At 42.3% G+C, this 15,148-nt stretch overlaps 1 protein-coding gene across 1 annotated transcript in view; it reads left to right on the plus strand.

Moving 5' to 3' along the window:
* The first annotated feature begins 3,579 nt into the window (after positions 1–3,579).
* WDR64 (WD repeat domain 64) overlaps positions 3,580–15,148 on the plus strand; it is a 62,780-nt gene continuing 51,211 nt past the window's right edge. The window contains exons 1-5 of the mRNA XM_035110526.2: positions 3,580–3,733; positions 4,078–4,208; positions 10,253–10,355; positions 11,517–11,620; positions 14,376–14,405. Of these exons, the coding sequence (XP_034966417.1) occupies positions 3,580–3,733; positions 4,078–4,208; positions 10,253–10,355; positions 11,517–11,620; positions 14,376–14,405 (522 nt within the window). The remainder of the gene's footprint in view (positions 3,734–4,077; positions 4,209–10,252; positions 10,356–11,516; positions 11,621–14,375; positions 14,406–15,148) is intronic.

The raw sequence follows: 15,148 nt of genomic DNA on the forward strand, positions 1-15,148 counted from the left end.
CAAGCTGGTTTGAGAAGCAATGCATCAAGTATTTTTATAACAAAGAGCAGGGTACTTGCCCATCTTGGATAAAGTGTTAATACAGATTAAAAACGCAGCGTTGGAAATGCAGTGAGTGCACAGTAAACAGGAGTGTGAACACAGCCTTGCTATCTGTATGCAAGGCAGAGCTTAACATCCCTTTCCCATGTCCCATAAATACAATCTGCCAGCTTTGTGTCTGTACTACTACAGGTCAACCAATTAATGCTTCACGGTTTCTTTAAAAATTGAAAGTTTGGGTAGGGTGGTACTTTTGAGATGTCAAAGGAGAAAGAAAGTGTAACTTCATTTACCAGCTGCCCTTTCCTTTTTACATGGGGGTGGGGGAATGGAGGCAATGGCGCTTCCCAGCTGAGGAGCGGAGCAAGGAGTCAGCAAGCTCAGGGGAGCTCTGTGGTGGCAGCACCACAGCTCTGTGCAAGGCTAGCGTTACCAACCTGGAGGCCAGCGTTACCAACACAGTGCTGCTACTGGGAAGATGCCACTGCCTCCGCCGGCCAGCTTCACGACCCCATTGGGCTTGGCTGCCCACAGTAGTCTGGTGACATTCCCTCTGTAATCGTGGACAATGTCCCGTGGAAATAGCACTATGTCATGTCATGACATAACATAATTCCCAGGGGGGTTCCTGGAGAGAGAGAAAGACGTCATCATTCTATGACATTCTGTTCCAAATTACAGAAGGAATGCTGGCAGGCTGCTTGAAGTGGCAGCAAAGCATTTTGTCCTGGTTTGGTTTTTAAAAATCCCTTGCCTCCTCCTCTTAAGAGAAGCACATCCATGAAAGTTTCTTCAAAATTAGTTGCACCTGAATGTCACTAATATTAATCCCTACCAAAACTTTCACTGGGGATGAACTCAAGTGGAGGATATTACCAAACTACTCAGCAAATGCAGAAAGCAAGGAATACTATTTCTAAAAAAGTTGACACTGTGTCCCGGTTTCTGTTTATCTCCTGTGGAGAAGCCCCAAGCTTCTGTTCACATTCTAATCAAATGCACTTGTATACAGTAATTGTTTTTCCTGTCTATGATTTGGCTACATTACTTACACATTGAAACACAGCAAATTTCTCCTTGGACTGTTTTACTTGTAAGTGCACCACATGTTTACCCACCAAGGACTGTCATCGGCAAGTTTCCTTTTCCCTTTATTAGTATTTTAAAAATAATATTGTTATGTGTGTTCTTCCTTTTTGTTGCCTTAGCTTTATTTCAAAATAAATATCATTTAAAAAACACTTTAGCTTTCACAAATTCTAACAAAGCAAACTAAGGCTCAAGGAGGAAGAAAATGAGATATTGCTAGAGGGTGTGGGGTTTGTTTTTTTTAGCTCCCATGAATCAACCAGATCAAACTGGCTTTTCATCTCTGTTGTGACTTCTGCAAAATCATGATCCACCAGTGACCCTGATTCTCCATGGCATCTATTCTATGGCAGAAAAGAAAAACCCTGAACTCCTTACCTGCCTTATAAAGTGACATTTTGTTCTTCTCTTTAGTACTCTCTGCTTTTTGTTAGCCTTGGGGCCATATAATGATCAGTGGTGTTGCACTGATCATAGCTAAACCATTTAGCCACTGATCATAGCTAAACCATTTAGCCATTAAAAAAGCCTTAAGGAAAAAAGTTTGAAGGAAACCTTTTGTGTATTCTGCTGCTGTTCAGCATGACATGTCTTCATTTTGTCAGTTACTTATGCTTTGATTGGATTAGACATAAATATTTACCCCCTAATACCCAGCGTATAATTTCTGAAATGAAATTTGCAAACGGGTCTCATCCTGCAATAAAGTCCTCTTGTGAAAAAGCAGGCCACAGGATTCTGATTAACAAGAAGTAGTGGCAGTAGATTATAAAACTACAGAGTTGTTTATTTCCTTCCCACAGGGCAGGTGCAACTACCAAGAAGGCCCTCTGCCTAGTGTAGCCTCACTTCTCGCAATGAGGGACCCACCAGAAGGCCCTTGGATCTGGATCTCAGTGTCTGGGCTGAATGATGTGGTGGATACACTCCTTCAGGTATACAGAGTTGAAGCCATTTAGGTCAGCACCAACACTTTGAATTGTGCTCGGAAATGTACTGGAAGCCAATGTAGATCTTTTGGGACTGGTGTTGTATGGTTCTGTCGGCCGCTCCCAGTCACCGGTCTGTCAGCCACATTCTGGATTAGTTGTGGTTTCTGAGTCACCTTTAAAGGTAGCCTCATGTCGACCACATAGCAGTAGTCCAAGCGGGAGATAACCAGCGCATGTACCACTCTGGCGATACAGTGCACAGGCAGGTAGGGTCTCAGCTGGCATACCAGATGGAGCTGGTAGACAGTTGCCTTGGACACAGAAAGCTACTTAGTCCTACAAGACTTCAAGCCAGGATTCTGTCCCTTCAGGATTTCTCCAGATGCCAGCTGAGTGCTGGGTGACAAAGCAATCCCAGACACTTGCTGTGACGTACTCTAATCTTATGAGCCTGGATTCCGTTGGGCTCTTCCTGCTTCATACTGCATATTGTTCAGCCCCTCGTGGCTTATGGCAGGGGTTGCCAACATGGTACTTTTTGCCTGTTGTGAACTACATCTCCTATCACCTCTGATCATTGGTCAGGCTGGCTGCAACTGATCAAAGTTATAGCCCACAGCATCTGGAGTGTACCATATTAGTATGGCCTGGCCTATAGTATGCTCAGGTTCCCATCTAGCTGTAGATAGACATCTCCTTTTCCTGCTTGCATGTGCTGCGTGGCAGTAAAATACAGTTTAAACAACTTGAATTCTTCCCTTGATTTTTTTTCTTGCACATTAGCAATTGCCAGCAATTATATCCTATTTCACAGGTTCTGGCAGGGTAGAGTAATAAGAGAGTGCAGTTCCTAGATCATGGGTAGGCAAACTAAGGCCCGGGGGCAGGATCCAGCCCAATCCGGCCCGTGGACAGTCCAGGAATCGGCATGTTTTTACATGAGTAGAATGTGACCTTTTATTTAAAATGCATCTCTGGGTTATTTGTGGGGCATAGGAATTCATTCTTTTTTTTTTCAAAATATAGTCCGGCCCCCCACAAGGTCTGAGAGACAGGACCGGCCCCCTGCTGAAACAGTTTGCTGACCCCTGTCCTAGACGTTTGAAGTTGAATGAAGAAGGCTGGGTTTCCTGTATGAGATTCCCCCATAAATCAATTGAATCTCAGAGCATTTTGCTTCCTCCTTGTCCTACTTTTCTTCTGATGGAGATTGAACTGACTTTCAGCAGCTTGCCAGTTATGGTGGTTTGTGATCTAGCTGGACCTAATGACCAATGAGGCTCAATGAAGAGTTATGACATCAGGTAGTTAGTGGCACACACTTGCCTGCCTGAGATGCTGCATGTCAAGGCCAGTCACCACTTCTCATTCACCTAAGCAACACTTCAGCTCACGCAGCTGGCATTTTCTCAAAGCATTAACATCAGAGAATACAACCGAGAAGAAAACAAGACAAGGAGCATTAGAGCGTGCAGAAAGGAGATTTTGTTGCATCCCAACCATCTCATGAAACAGAATGTCTAGGAAAAAAATTCAAGATGATGATATTTCCATCCACATTCCTGATGGAGCCGATTTTAAAAATTTATTGAAACTGTTTCAGAAATTAGTGGACCAGACAGTTGCTCAGAAAAGGGATGAAAGATTAGGCTTGTATATAAAAGATGCTGGTAAGGAATCCGATTGTACACGCAGAGGGGTGGAATTTGGGGTGATAAATGGGTTTACCCTTCAAAATGAATTAAGTCATCCTAGAAAGGAGTCTACAATTTCTCCCTTTCTTGCTCAAAACTTTCTCTAATACTGGGATCCAGGAAGCCAAAGATCCCTGCTGTACTATTTCATAATTAGCGAGACAGAAAAGGGATTCCAAGTGAAAATGAAGACAAAACTAAAATCTCCAAACACTGATGATGATGGATTTCAGCATGAGCAGCAAGAGGTGATGGTTGGAAAAGTATCAAAAATAGCTATGCTGATGTGTTAGCTTTTGTATTCTTTTCTTTCATTGCAGACGAAATGGATTACGATAAATTCTTTGCTGAAGTCCAGAAGCTGTTTGGTACAGATGTGAAATCACAAGATGTTAAAACCTTCTATAGGAAGATTAGCAACAATCCTGATGGGCGGACGGAATGGTGCGAGGTAGATTAATAAGAATATTATTATTATTAATAATAATAATAATAATAATAATAAAAAATAATTTATACCCCACCCATCTGGCTGGGTTTCCCCAGCCACTCTGGGCAGCTCCCAACTGAATATTAAAAACACAATACAGCATTAAACATAAAAAGCTTCCCTAGACAGGGCTGTCTTCAGATGTCTTTTAAAAGTAAGATAGCTGCTTATTTCCTTGACATCTGATGGGAGAGCGTTCCACAGGGCAGGTGCCACTACCCAGAAGGCCCTCTGCTTCTTGCAGTGAGGGAGCCACCAGAAGGCCCTCAGAGCTGGACCTCATCGGGCTGAACGATGGGGGTGGAGACGCTCCTTCAAGTATACAGGTTCAAGGCCGTTTAGGGCTTTAAAGGTCAGCACCAGCAGGGCCGGCTCTAGGTAGAGTCCCGGTGGCGCGGGGTTTTAGGGTGCCAGGCCGGTAGGCGGGGTGCTGCACGGCGAAGCCGCGAGGAAGCCATGCTGCGCGCTGCGAGGGCGGGGGCGCCGGAGCGATCTCCGCCCCTCAGCGCCAGGGTGCCCGACATGCTCGAGACTGCCCTGAGCACCAGCACTTTGAATTGTGCTCAGAAACGTACTGGTGTTGCTGTTTGGGGTGCATAAATGTGTAATGAACTCAAGCGTAGTTCAAACAAATCCAATCTGCATTCTCACATATGAAACCATTTACAAGAAAGATAATGCTGATACACTTTTACTATTACTACTCACACAAGATACCACACTAAGTTAAACTGTAGCTTAACTGCTGTCCCACACTGACCTTAAAGGCCAAGGGAGGAGCAAAGGGCATGTAAGTGCCTACTCAGGAGCCAGCACAGTCATGGCAAGTCGCTCTTTGGTTTACTGTGACTTGCGAGCCAGGCCATTATAATGAAGGAGTCAGTAGGGTGAGACCATGGGGATCAGGAAAGACTTTACTAAGTGAGGCAGTGAGGATGAGAGGGAGCTATCTTCTTGGGCAGGAGGCTGTCCCAGCACAGAGAACGAACCATTTTTATTTTATTTTTTTGCCCTTGCAAATGTTTTGATCGCATTTCTCCTGCATTCCTACTTATGGAACAAGGAGGATAGCATCTCAAGCGAATGATTGAAGGGCTTGCAATCTGTTCAACATTGCAACCGCAGTAGATCATCTCCTCTGTGACTGAAATAATGCATAGTTAGCTCCTAAATAATCGGAGGAGTTGCCTTTTATGAGGAGACTGAAGTGGGCTTTGTGACCATGAAAAGCACTTCATCTGGAAAGTGAACTCTTGACAATTTCTGCTTAACGGCTGTTCCAGGGAAGCGCATGAATTTAGCTGATAAACGCAATTCTTATAATTCACACCATTCATTTTCTGGCTGCTGACTAACTTTATGCTGCTTCAGCTCACAGAATAGTAATCATTGGAAAGTAGCCTGTGGTTTTTGGTGAGGCTTTTTCTGAGTGGGAAGGGGGATGATGTTACGAACAACAAGTGAGAATATTACCAGTTCAGTCATGCTGTATACGTAGCACACAGACTCCAGGGTTTTGAGATACATGTGTGTCAAACCACAACTCCCAGCAGTGTATCTTCAGCACTGCTCTGACTTTGCTCTTGTAGAATCATAGAATCTTAGAGTTGGAAGGGACCCAAGGGTCATCTAGTCCAACCCCCTGCAATGCAGGAATCTCAGCTAAAACATTCATGACAGATGGCCATCCAACCTCTGCTTAAAAACCTCCAATGAAGGAGAGTCCACCACCTCTCATGGGAGTCTGTTCCACTGCAGAATGGGTCTTACTGTCAGAAAGTTTTTCCGAATGATTAGTTGGAATCTCCTTTCTTGTACGTAACTTGAAGCCATTGGTTCGAGTCCTACCTTCCAGAGCTGGAGAAAACAAGCATGCTCCCTCTTCCATGTGAAAGCCCTTAAGACATTTGAAGATGTCTATCATGTCTCCTCTCAGTCTCCTCTTTTCCATGCTAAACATACTCAGCTCCTTCAACCGTTCCTCATAAGGCTTAGTTTCCAGACCCTTGATCATCTTGGTTGCCCTCCTCTGCACACGTTCCAGCCTGTCAATATCCTTCTTAAGTTGTGGTGCCCAGAATTGAACACAGTATTACAGATGTAGTCTGACCAAGGCAGAATAGAGTGGTACTATGACTTCCCTTGATCTGGGCAATATTTTGTGATGGTACTTGCCTGTATAGAGTACAATCACCTTTTTCCATTTTGGTCCATGTCAGCCATTTTGTGCTGGCATCCACAATTCTGTTGTCAAGGTATGAGCACTGGCTCATTTTTAAAGCAAAGCGCTGCTTATGAATATTCATAAACCTTAAATAAAAATGAACTCTACAAGTGGTACTCCTAAACCATGGCTTCTTCTGGCAAAAAGTAGAACTTGTACCCTGGAGTTCTCTCATCGGCTCCCTCTGCTTTTCATGTTTAAAGTATTATGCGGCTAGGGCAATGAAGCTCACAAGCAGGTACAGAAGCACTTGATAGGCTGCTCTCCATCGGGTGGAATATGATTGGCTCCAGAGGCAATTTGGGGTCCATAAAGTTCTTTTCAGGTGAATGTGCTTCTGATTACAGTGCCTTTTTCACCAACTAGATCAGTAGACCGTAGCTAAGTGGTCCATGTATTACACCATTAACCTTTTGAAAGCTGCATTTAAATCATTCTTTTCCCTATAAATCCTTCTTGTCTTCTCTAGGGTTGGAGAGGAATTTAAAAGAGCGCTATGCTTAGTTCTTCATGTAAACCTTTGCTAGCAGTAAGAGAAAAAAGAGGGGGAGGGAATGAGAGGCTGGAGCCTGCAAGAAAGGGGGAGGCGAGATCTGATCTCTTTCTCCTTGGGGTGTGGATATGAGGGGTTTGCCCAAGAATGGATGCTAAGAGGGAAGTGTTGCGGTCATTCTGTACCTTATTGCTATTGCTATATCATGGATTAGATGTACTATGCAGACAAATTCTATATCTGTCATCACAACAATCCTTGGCAATAAGTTCTTAACAATGTGGAACTATGGGTTGTTTCACATATTCACACAGTTTGTGCATTGGTTACTGCAGTGAACTGCTAGTGGAACTTTGATAAGTGAATGCTGCGGCAAGATTGCTGGAAGGAATCAAACCCTGTTAGCCTTTATCACCTCTGCTCAGGGACCTGAACCAGTTGCCAGTTTACTTGACTGCTTCAGTCTGAGGAATTGGTTCTGTTACAGGTGACACATCGTACCTGCTCCTCATTTGTAAGAACTTGATATTTTAGTGTGGCAGCACCCACCCTTTGGAACTCCCTGCCTATTGAGATCAGGCAGGCACCTCACTGTACGCTTTTCAGAGCCTGCTAAAAACATCTTGTGTGAACTTGCCTTCTTCCACTCATGCAACACTGGATCAAAATTCTGGTAGAAAATTGGATACAGAATTACAAGAAAATCAAATGACATCTAATACACCATCAGCCATGGAGGTTAAACATCATTAAAAGATAAGGCACTTTGGCTGCAACGCTAAAAGGCCCTTAGGATTTAGTTACATAGCTGAGAAATGCTCAAAGTTTATCTGTTGAAACCACAGCTAAATTTGCTTTTTAAGACAAAGGCCATTTTCCGCAAGGGACTGAAATCAAGTTTCTGTTTTCCCTGTGTCTGTAAATCAAAGGCAGACCTACACAGTGACTAGAAAGCTTTTGAAATGAAAAAAAAATCCTTCCAGTAGCACCTTAGAGACCAACTAAGTTTGTCATAGGTGTGAGTTTTCGTGTGCATGCACACGAAAGCTCATACCTATGACAAACGTAGTTGGTCTCTAAGGTGCTACTGGAAGGATTTATTTTTATTTATTTTTTACTGCGTCAGACCAACACGGCTACCTACCTGTAACTTTTGAAATGACTTCTTCCTGTATGGGGCCATCCTATATTTTGTGTTCTGAGTCTGACTTTCATTTCAGTCATGCCTGGAACCTAATTTTGGATTCTTCCTGAAGGCTTTTTCCTGGACATAAGGAACATAGCTTTTCTCCCCACCCCAGTCATCTTGCTTGTTGTTTCTATCAACCATGAACACAGTCTGAAGCAGTGTAGAGAAAATTCCTTACTCCGAGGGGTATCAAGTAATTGCTAGGCTGGTTCAAATGTAATACTAAGCCAAACTGTTTCTTAGCATGAGTTTGCAGGTTCCCAAAGAGGAGACAGCAGTCTCCGGAAAAAATTACATTTCACTTGAGAAGACAGGTGAACTAATGCCAGTGTACTGGAAGAAGCAAAGATCACCAATGTCAAAGCAATGATTCTTCAGCATCAACTTTGTTGGACTGGTCATGTTCTTTGGATGCCTGATGATCGTCTTCCAAAGCAACTACTCTATTCCGTACTTAAAAATGGAAAACGTAATGCTGGTGGTCAACAAAAGAGGTTGAAAGACCCTCTCAAGGCAAATATTAAAAAATGCAGCATAAATACCGACAATTGGGAATCACTGGCTTGCGAACGCACCAGTTGGAGAACAGCCCTTACCAAAGCTGTCATGAACTTTGAAGACGCTTGAACTCCAGACTTGAACTGTCACACATTCACACTAAGCCATCATTCGACTTAGCATTGCATGAGAAACCAGCTCAGCATATCCTTCTGGCCTGGGTTCTATCTAATTGTTCAGTTAGCTAAAATTGCACCTTGATTGCATGAAGATTTTTTCTTTTGTAATATTCTTCTTTGGCCAGCTTTTCATAAGTCCTTGCCGCTTGCCCTCCTGTGCCTCAATTATTGGTCCATTCATCACCTGGAAAATGGTCAACTTCCTGAGACTTCATCCTGAACAATATGTTCTGTGTGGCAGTGGTGACCGGACAGTTGCCTTCTATGCCCTCAAGCCTTGTTTTGGAAAATAGAATTTAAATTCAAGATTCCTCTAATTTTGAAAGTATGTGTGCCTTATTTCTGCATAACCCCTTGGGTTCCAATGTTTACACTTTTCTATCTTGCATTAACAACATTTAGAAGTGATGCATTAGAGAATAAAGATGTCTGTTGTGTTAGCTGTGGAAAAACCCAGAGTTGATCTTTCAGTCTATCACATTCTCTATTGGACTGCAGTAGTTGTGAGGACACACACATACATAGAGATAAATATAATCTGCAGCAAAAGCAGCATATATATATATATATTTAAATACCCTTCTGTCTCAAGTAACCTGGTCCTGAACGGTATAGAACTTGGCCCGGTAGCAGACTGAGTGCCATTGCAAATCCCACAAGCAAGGTGTTACATGCTGTTAATAGTTTGCCCCACAAGCAACCTAGCTGTGACGTTCTGTATCAGCTGCAGCCTCCAGACCAACCCCAAGGGCAGCCGCATATTGAGAGCAGAGTGCAGTAATCCCAACTGTGAGGTCAGACAGATGTGGTTGAGCTATCTTGATCCTGGATTGGCTGTAGTTGTCTTACCAACCAAAGGTGGCAAAAGGCACACCTAGCCACATGTGCCTCCAGTGACAGAGCTGGCCCCCTCCTCCCCACCCAACTAGCATGAATAGGCCATGAAAGACAAGGATCCAAAGGTAACGTCATTGGGCACATACTCACAGGCACTCAGTCAATGTCATTAGGCTGCAAAACTTGAAACTGGTAGCATAAAACATGGCTTGATGGAGCATTGGGATTCTTGTTTGAGAATGCATCAGTCATGGCATCTAGAGATCGACGACTTCATCCTCAAAATGCCTAGCAAGCAACTCTTGGATGGTTTCTAAGGTGCCAACCACTGATATGGATGTCAACAGCAATAGACCGCCCTGATGATCTCTGCTGGCCATGTTCTCGAGGAAGCAGTGAAATAGCCACAATTATGTGCTCTAGACATCTTTGTAGTGGGACTTCCGCCACCTGTGTTCTAGCCATCATCTGACTACATACTACTGACTACCTAATATTGGGTAGAGTTTTAAATATATGTCATTATTTCTCCATGCAGTTTAGGTTCTTCTTATGTGGTTCTGCATTTTGTTTGGCTTGTTTTAGATCTTTGGATATTACATACTGGAAGGTGATGCTCTTGCTGCCCAGCTTGATGAAGAAAATATGGTTTTCCTAGTGTCCAAAAAGCAGCGGATTGCAAAAGCAGGTGGGATCTTTTAATGTTCTCTCCCCTTATTGAACTTCTGCATAATGTGTCATCAGATGTGGACAGAACAATATATTGCTCCTCCTCCTCTCCCAGTAAGCAACATTAGCCCACCTGCCGGGAAGTCGGAGTAGTGGCTCCACCCATTCGGTGAGCAACTTCTGGTTGCAAATCTATACACACTTGCTGGAGAGAAAGCTCCATTGCACTCAGAAATGCTTATGTCTGAATAGACCTTCCCAGGATTGAACTGTGCCTGTTATTATAGGGTTCCTGTTAGACTCTTATGTCATTAAAATAGATTTCCCAAACATTTTGTTGATTTTCTTTTTTATATCACAGCATTTCTGTTGTAACTCTGAGTTGCATTTTTCTCCAGCCAAAAGACAACTAGCAAACCCCTCGATTGGCATCTCCAAAGTAGCACCCAAGAAACTCCCTATATGATCTTATTATTAGTAGAAGTTCAAAATATAAGTCTCCAAAGATGCCATGTTATACATTTTTAATGCATTCTGTGGCTCTACTGCAACCATCTGTTCATTTGTATTCACCTGTGAACTGCTCTTGACAATTCTATTGCTTGTAATTCTATTGTAAAGGCCCTCACTGGTCTTTAGCCATTACTTTTTTCTCTTTTTTTTTACAACATTTATATACTACTTACTCAACAGAAAGCCCCTAAGCAGGTCATGAAGAACAATAGAAAGCATCTACATAAAATAAAGCATTAAAACAAGTTGACATAAAAGTTTATAAAAACATTTTATTTTTATTCTTTGAAAAAATCAGTTTAGTTCTCACTGAGTTGGTATACTTGCCTCTGGACTGTACCATTTCTTTACAAGTAGGGATGGGGGGGGGGGAATTCTATTTGTTCACGTTTAAAGGTGAATCTCCCTAATTTGCACTTTCCAAAACAATTACATACAATTTTGCAGTATAGTTTTCCAGCCAATTAACATGTACGAAAATGCATATATTTAGTGAAAACTACAAATTTCTAAAATGAATTATATTAGGGGAAATTCCTCTGCAAAGACATGTCTGTTAGCAAAATTCCATATGGATGTGTATCTCGCCTTGTTACTAATTGTGTACATTACCTAATTCCTAGAAGTTTTGTTGTGCAAATTTTAGAATGTATTTTGTCTTTGGCAGGAGTCAAGAGACGTGATGTAATAAAGTGCATAGTGAAAGTACCACAGCTGGATTTTTTAGTAACAGCATCACAGAAAGGGATGCTGTCCGTTTTCTCCAGCCAGGTAATTTTTGAAGTAAACTAGATTTGTTTTCTCTATTGTACAGAGCACTTTCTAATAGGAACAGCTAATTACAATTATAAATGCACCTGCCCTTTAGTTACATATGAGTGAGATAGTCAAACAAACGTATGCCATACAAAAGATATCTGGCTTCAGGTTCCTGAAATACGTAGGCATTTAATACAATGTTCATATTTTATTCAGGCCCAAATTCAAATAAAGTAAGAATAGGTCACTAGAAAGTGTTCTGTGGAAGCTTAATTGAAGTAAATGGCCATTGCACAAACTGAAAATGTGTTCTTGCCCAGGCCACCTTAGTTTGGATGATGCATTAGTAGGAAAAGAAGCTCTTGGTATATTGTTTGCTTTCTCTTCCTTCTAAAACATAATGCACCCATCCTTTCCCACTTATTCAGACAAAGGCTTTCAGAAAAATGAGTAGCTTACACAGACATTTAATACATATTGTTCAAAAAGTTGTATGGCTAGAAACCAGTTCTCAGCATCCCAACACTCTACCGTGACAAAGATGTGAGTTATGCAGGTAAAAATTCAGGGTCATCCAGATAGGAGCAAGCTTGATGCTCAATGGCTGGGGTCTCCAGGAGCGGATTCAGTCTGACAAGTTGAGCCATTTCCACAGCAGGGTCCTTCATTTCCTTCCTTGTTGAGAACAGTAAAAGCCTGCAGCTGGGCATTTTGGAAAAGGGCTTTGACAAGGGACACCCAACTCCAGCCTCACATATTTGTGGAGGGACCTGCTGGGATGACATAAGAAACTAATGGAATTTACAACAACAATGTAACCAGAATTTTTTCCAAAGTATGTGATGGAAACTGCTAAGAATGTAAAACATGGCAGTTCTACATACATGCTCCTTACCCTGCTCCCAGGAAGACCTAGAAGAAAAATCTGTGTCAGAAATGCAGGGGCAATTCTTTGCTGGCAGTAGTGAGCTAGGTAGACCAATGATCTAGGCAGCTTCTGTGGGAGGCTGGTCCATTGGGGCAAATAGGGCACTGCCCCACCATCCTCATTCTGCCCGCAGACAGCCCCCACCTGCCTGCCTTTTTGTTTATAACCTGTCCATGTGTGGCAATGCCTGCCGCCTTCTTCCTTTTGGGTCTCAGTTTTGCCCTTGCAGAACTCAGAAGGGAGGAGAATGTGGGCAAAAGCAGGATTGGTTGGCTCCACATCTGCCCATCATGGGCTTAGGCACCACCCACTGGTGGCCTCCCTGCCTTCCCAATGGGGACCACCAGTGGAAGCTTCCCATTTTCCTAAAACAGAATATTAGAGTACACGAATGTACAAACATGGGAATCAGTACGACCGTGCATGAATTGTGTGTGGAGGTCATGAGATTATGTACATATCGGCAAGCTGGTGAAAACCCATGTCTCAAAATAATTCTGTAAAATGTTGGCAGTTACCACTTGTGTTTCATCCTTCTCCTTTTTTTGTAACCTGTTTAAGCAAGATGTTGATAACATCTCTAGAGAGAGGGAAGAAAAGCCATGCTAATAAATCTCCCAAGGATGCAACATCCTTTGTTTAAATGCAGCAGTAAACCACCCTGGCAGAAGGCACAAAGATGAGGATATGTGCTGTTTGTTACCTCTCTACTTCTGTAGCTCTCGTGCAAGTAGCCTATGAAATGTCGTGACTGTGCGGCAATGTTTCCAAGCAGCAGAACACACGCAGGGTTTCAATTTAATTAGGACACAATACGAAGCATCATAGGCATGTACAAGATAATAAAAGATCCTTGCGGGTGATTAAATACTAAAGCAAGTCTGAGACGTTTGGGAACTACTGAAGGAATGTGGGAGAAAACCTATCCAGTATTCCTGTACATTATATCTCTTTCACAGTTTTACGAAGAACTGCTCTAAAAAAATAATCCCCCCCCCGAGAGCTCGCAGCTGCTACCTAAGATTTTCCACTGATGTCACATTGACATCAGTACTTCCATTTCATTTCCAAAGCTCAAAAAAATATTACCTTACTTTCTGAAAGCTCTGCACGGAAATTTTGCGTCACATTGATATAACAGTCCCTGCTGTTGTGAGAATGAATAGGGTATGAGTGTCCCACATCGGAATAAACCACTTGACTAATAGCTCAGTTGGTTGGAGCGTGATGCTGATAATGCCAAGGTTGCAAGTTTGATCTCCGTGTGAGGCAGCTGCATATTCAGGTTGGACTAGAAGATACCCAGGGTCCCTTCCAACTCTGATTCTATGACTGTGAATGAGCATTCTGACAAATGGGAGGTTTCTCTTTGCAGTTTAAACCCAATTGAAACAAGAGGCACTGTTAACATTATCATCATTATTCTTTACTTGGTAGGGGGACATCTGGGTAGCGGACATAGCCTGTTCCCGGCTTTCCGCCTATCCAGGGGTTCACCCTTGGCTGACCTCTGCAATCAATAAAGTTGTGGCCTAAATTCTGCCGAAAACCAAACCAAAATTTGAGTCAAGTGTGAATTTATGGGGGGGGCATTTCTGGGTCTGAACACGCAAAACAATGTATTTGTGTGCTCTGTGTGGTTTTGATTTTGTCACAAACAGGCTCTAGCCACACATGTATTCTGAAAGCAGAGCAGGGAGAACTGTGACAGCATCTCACACTTCCTTACCTGGTTCTTGAAATGTTTACCTGGTTGCCACCAACCTGAGTTTAAATAGTATTATTTTTCTTGCAACTGCATCTCACTTACTTCCATGATTTTTTCCCTTGATTTTCCAGATGAGGATCCTGACAAGCACAAGCATTCCTGTGAGTTTACTCTTTTTCTCAAAAAATCAATTAAGAATTAGACATCAGTGAAGTGAAACAAGTAGATGTTTGTATTTGAAGCTCCCAGATAATTTTGCATTGTGAAGCACGCTGGGTTTGACAGCTTCATTATTTCCCATTTGAGTATGAAAATACTATTGTATGCTTATCTTACATATTTAGATCAAAAGATGCATTAAAAAGCTGGTGTAATTCACCTCCACTGAAATCAAACCTAATTTTTGAGTTGGAAATAGTGGCAATAAGATTACTTTGGTAGTTACTCATCCATCTTTAATTTACAAAAAAGAGCTGGGACAGAGCACTGGCCACATTTCTTCAAAGCTAAGAAAGCTTGATTGTATTCTGACAACAACTTCTGGCAGTTTAGGAAAGTGTGGCTGCAATGTTATATATACTTCCTTGGGAGTAAGTCCGCTGAACAATTCTGAGTAAACATGCAAGTGACTTGTTCAAAGACTACCAAGTAAAGACTCTGCTTTTTTATATAGAGGAAAATAATACAGATCTGTGCATTCACACACATACAAACAAAGTTACCGGATATCTCATTTTAAATACAGTAGTATGAGTTATGCAGCTGTGTTTCTTTTTTGTTACCAAGATGCTGAGAAACCAAACTTAACTGAAATGTACACATTACTATAATGTAGTTGCCATATTGTGTCAGGGCTATTCCCACTACTACAAAGGGAGTCCACCTTCACATCATCCATTCATTC

Source organism: Zootoca vivipara, chromosome 3 (genome assembly GCF_963506605.1).
Source record: "Zootoca vivipara chromosome 3, rZooViv1.1, whole genome shotgun sequence".
Taxonomy (NCBI): Eukaryota; Metazoa; Chordata; class Lepidosauria; order Squamata; family Lacertidae; genus Zootoca; species Zootoca vivipara.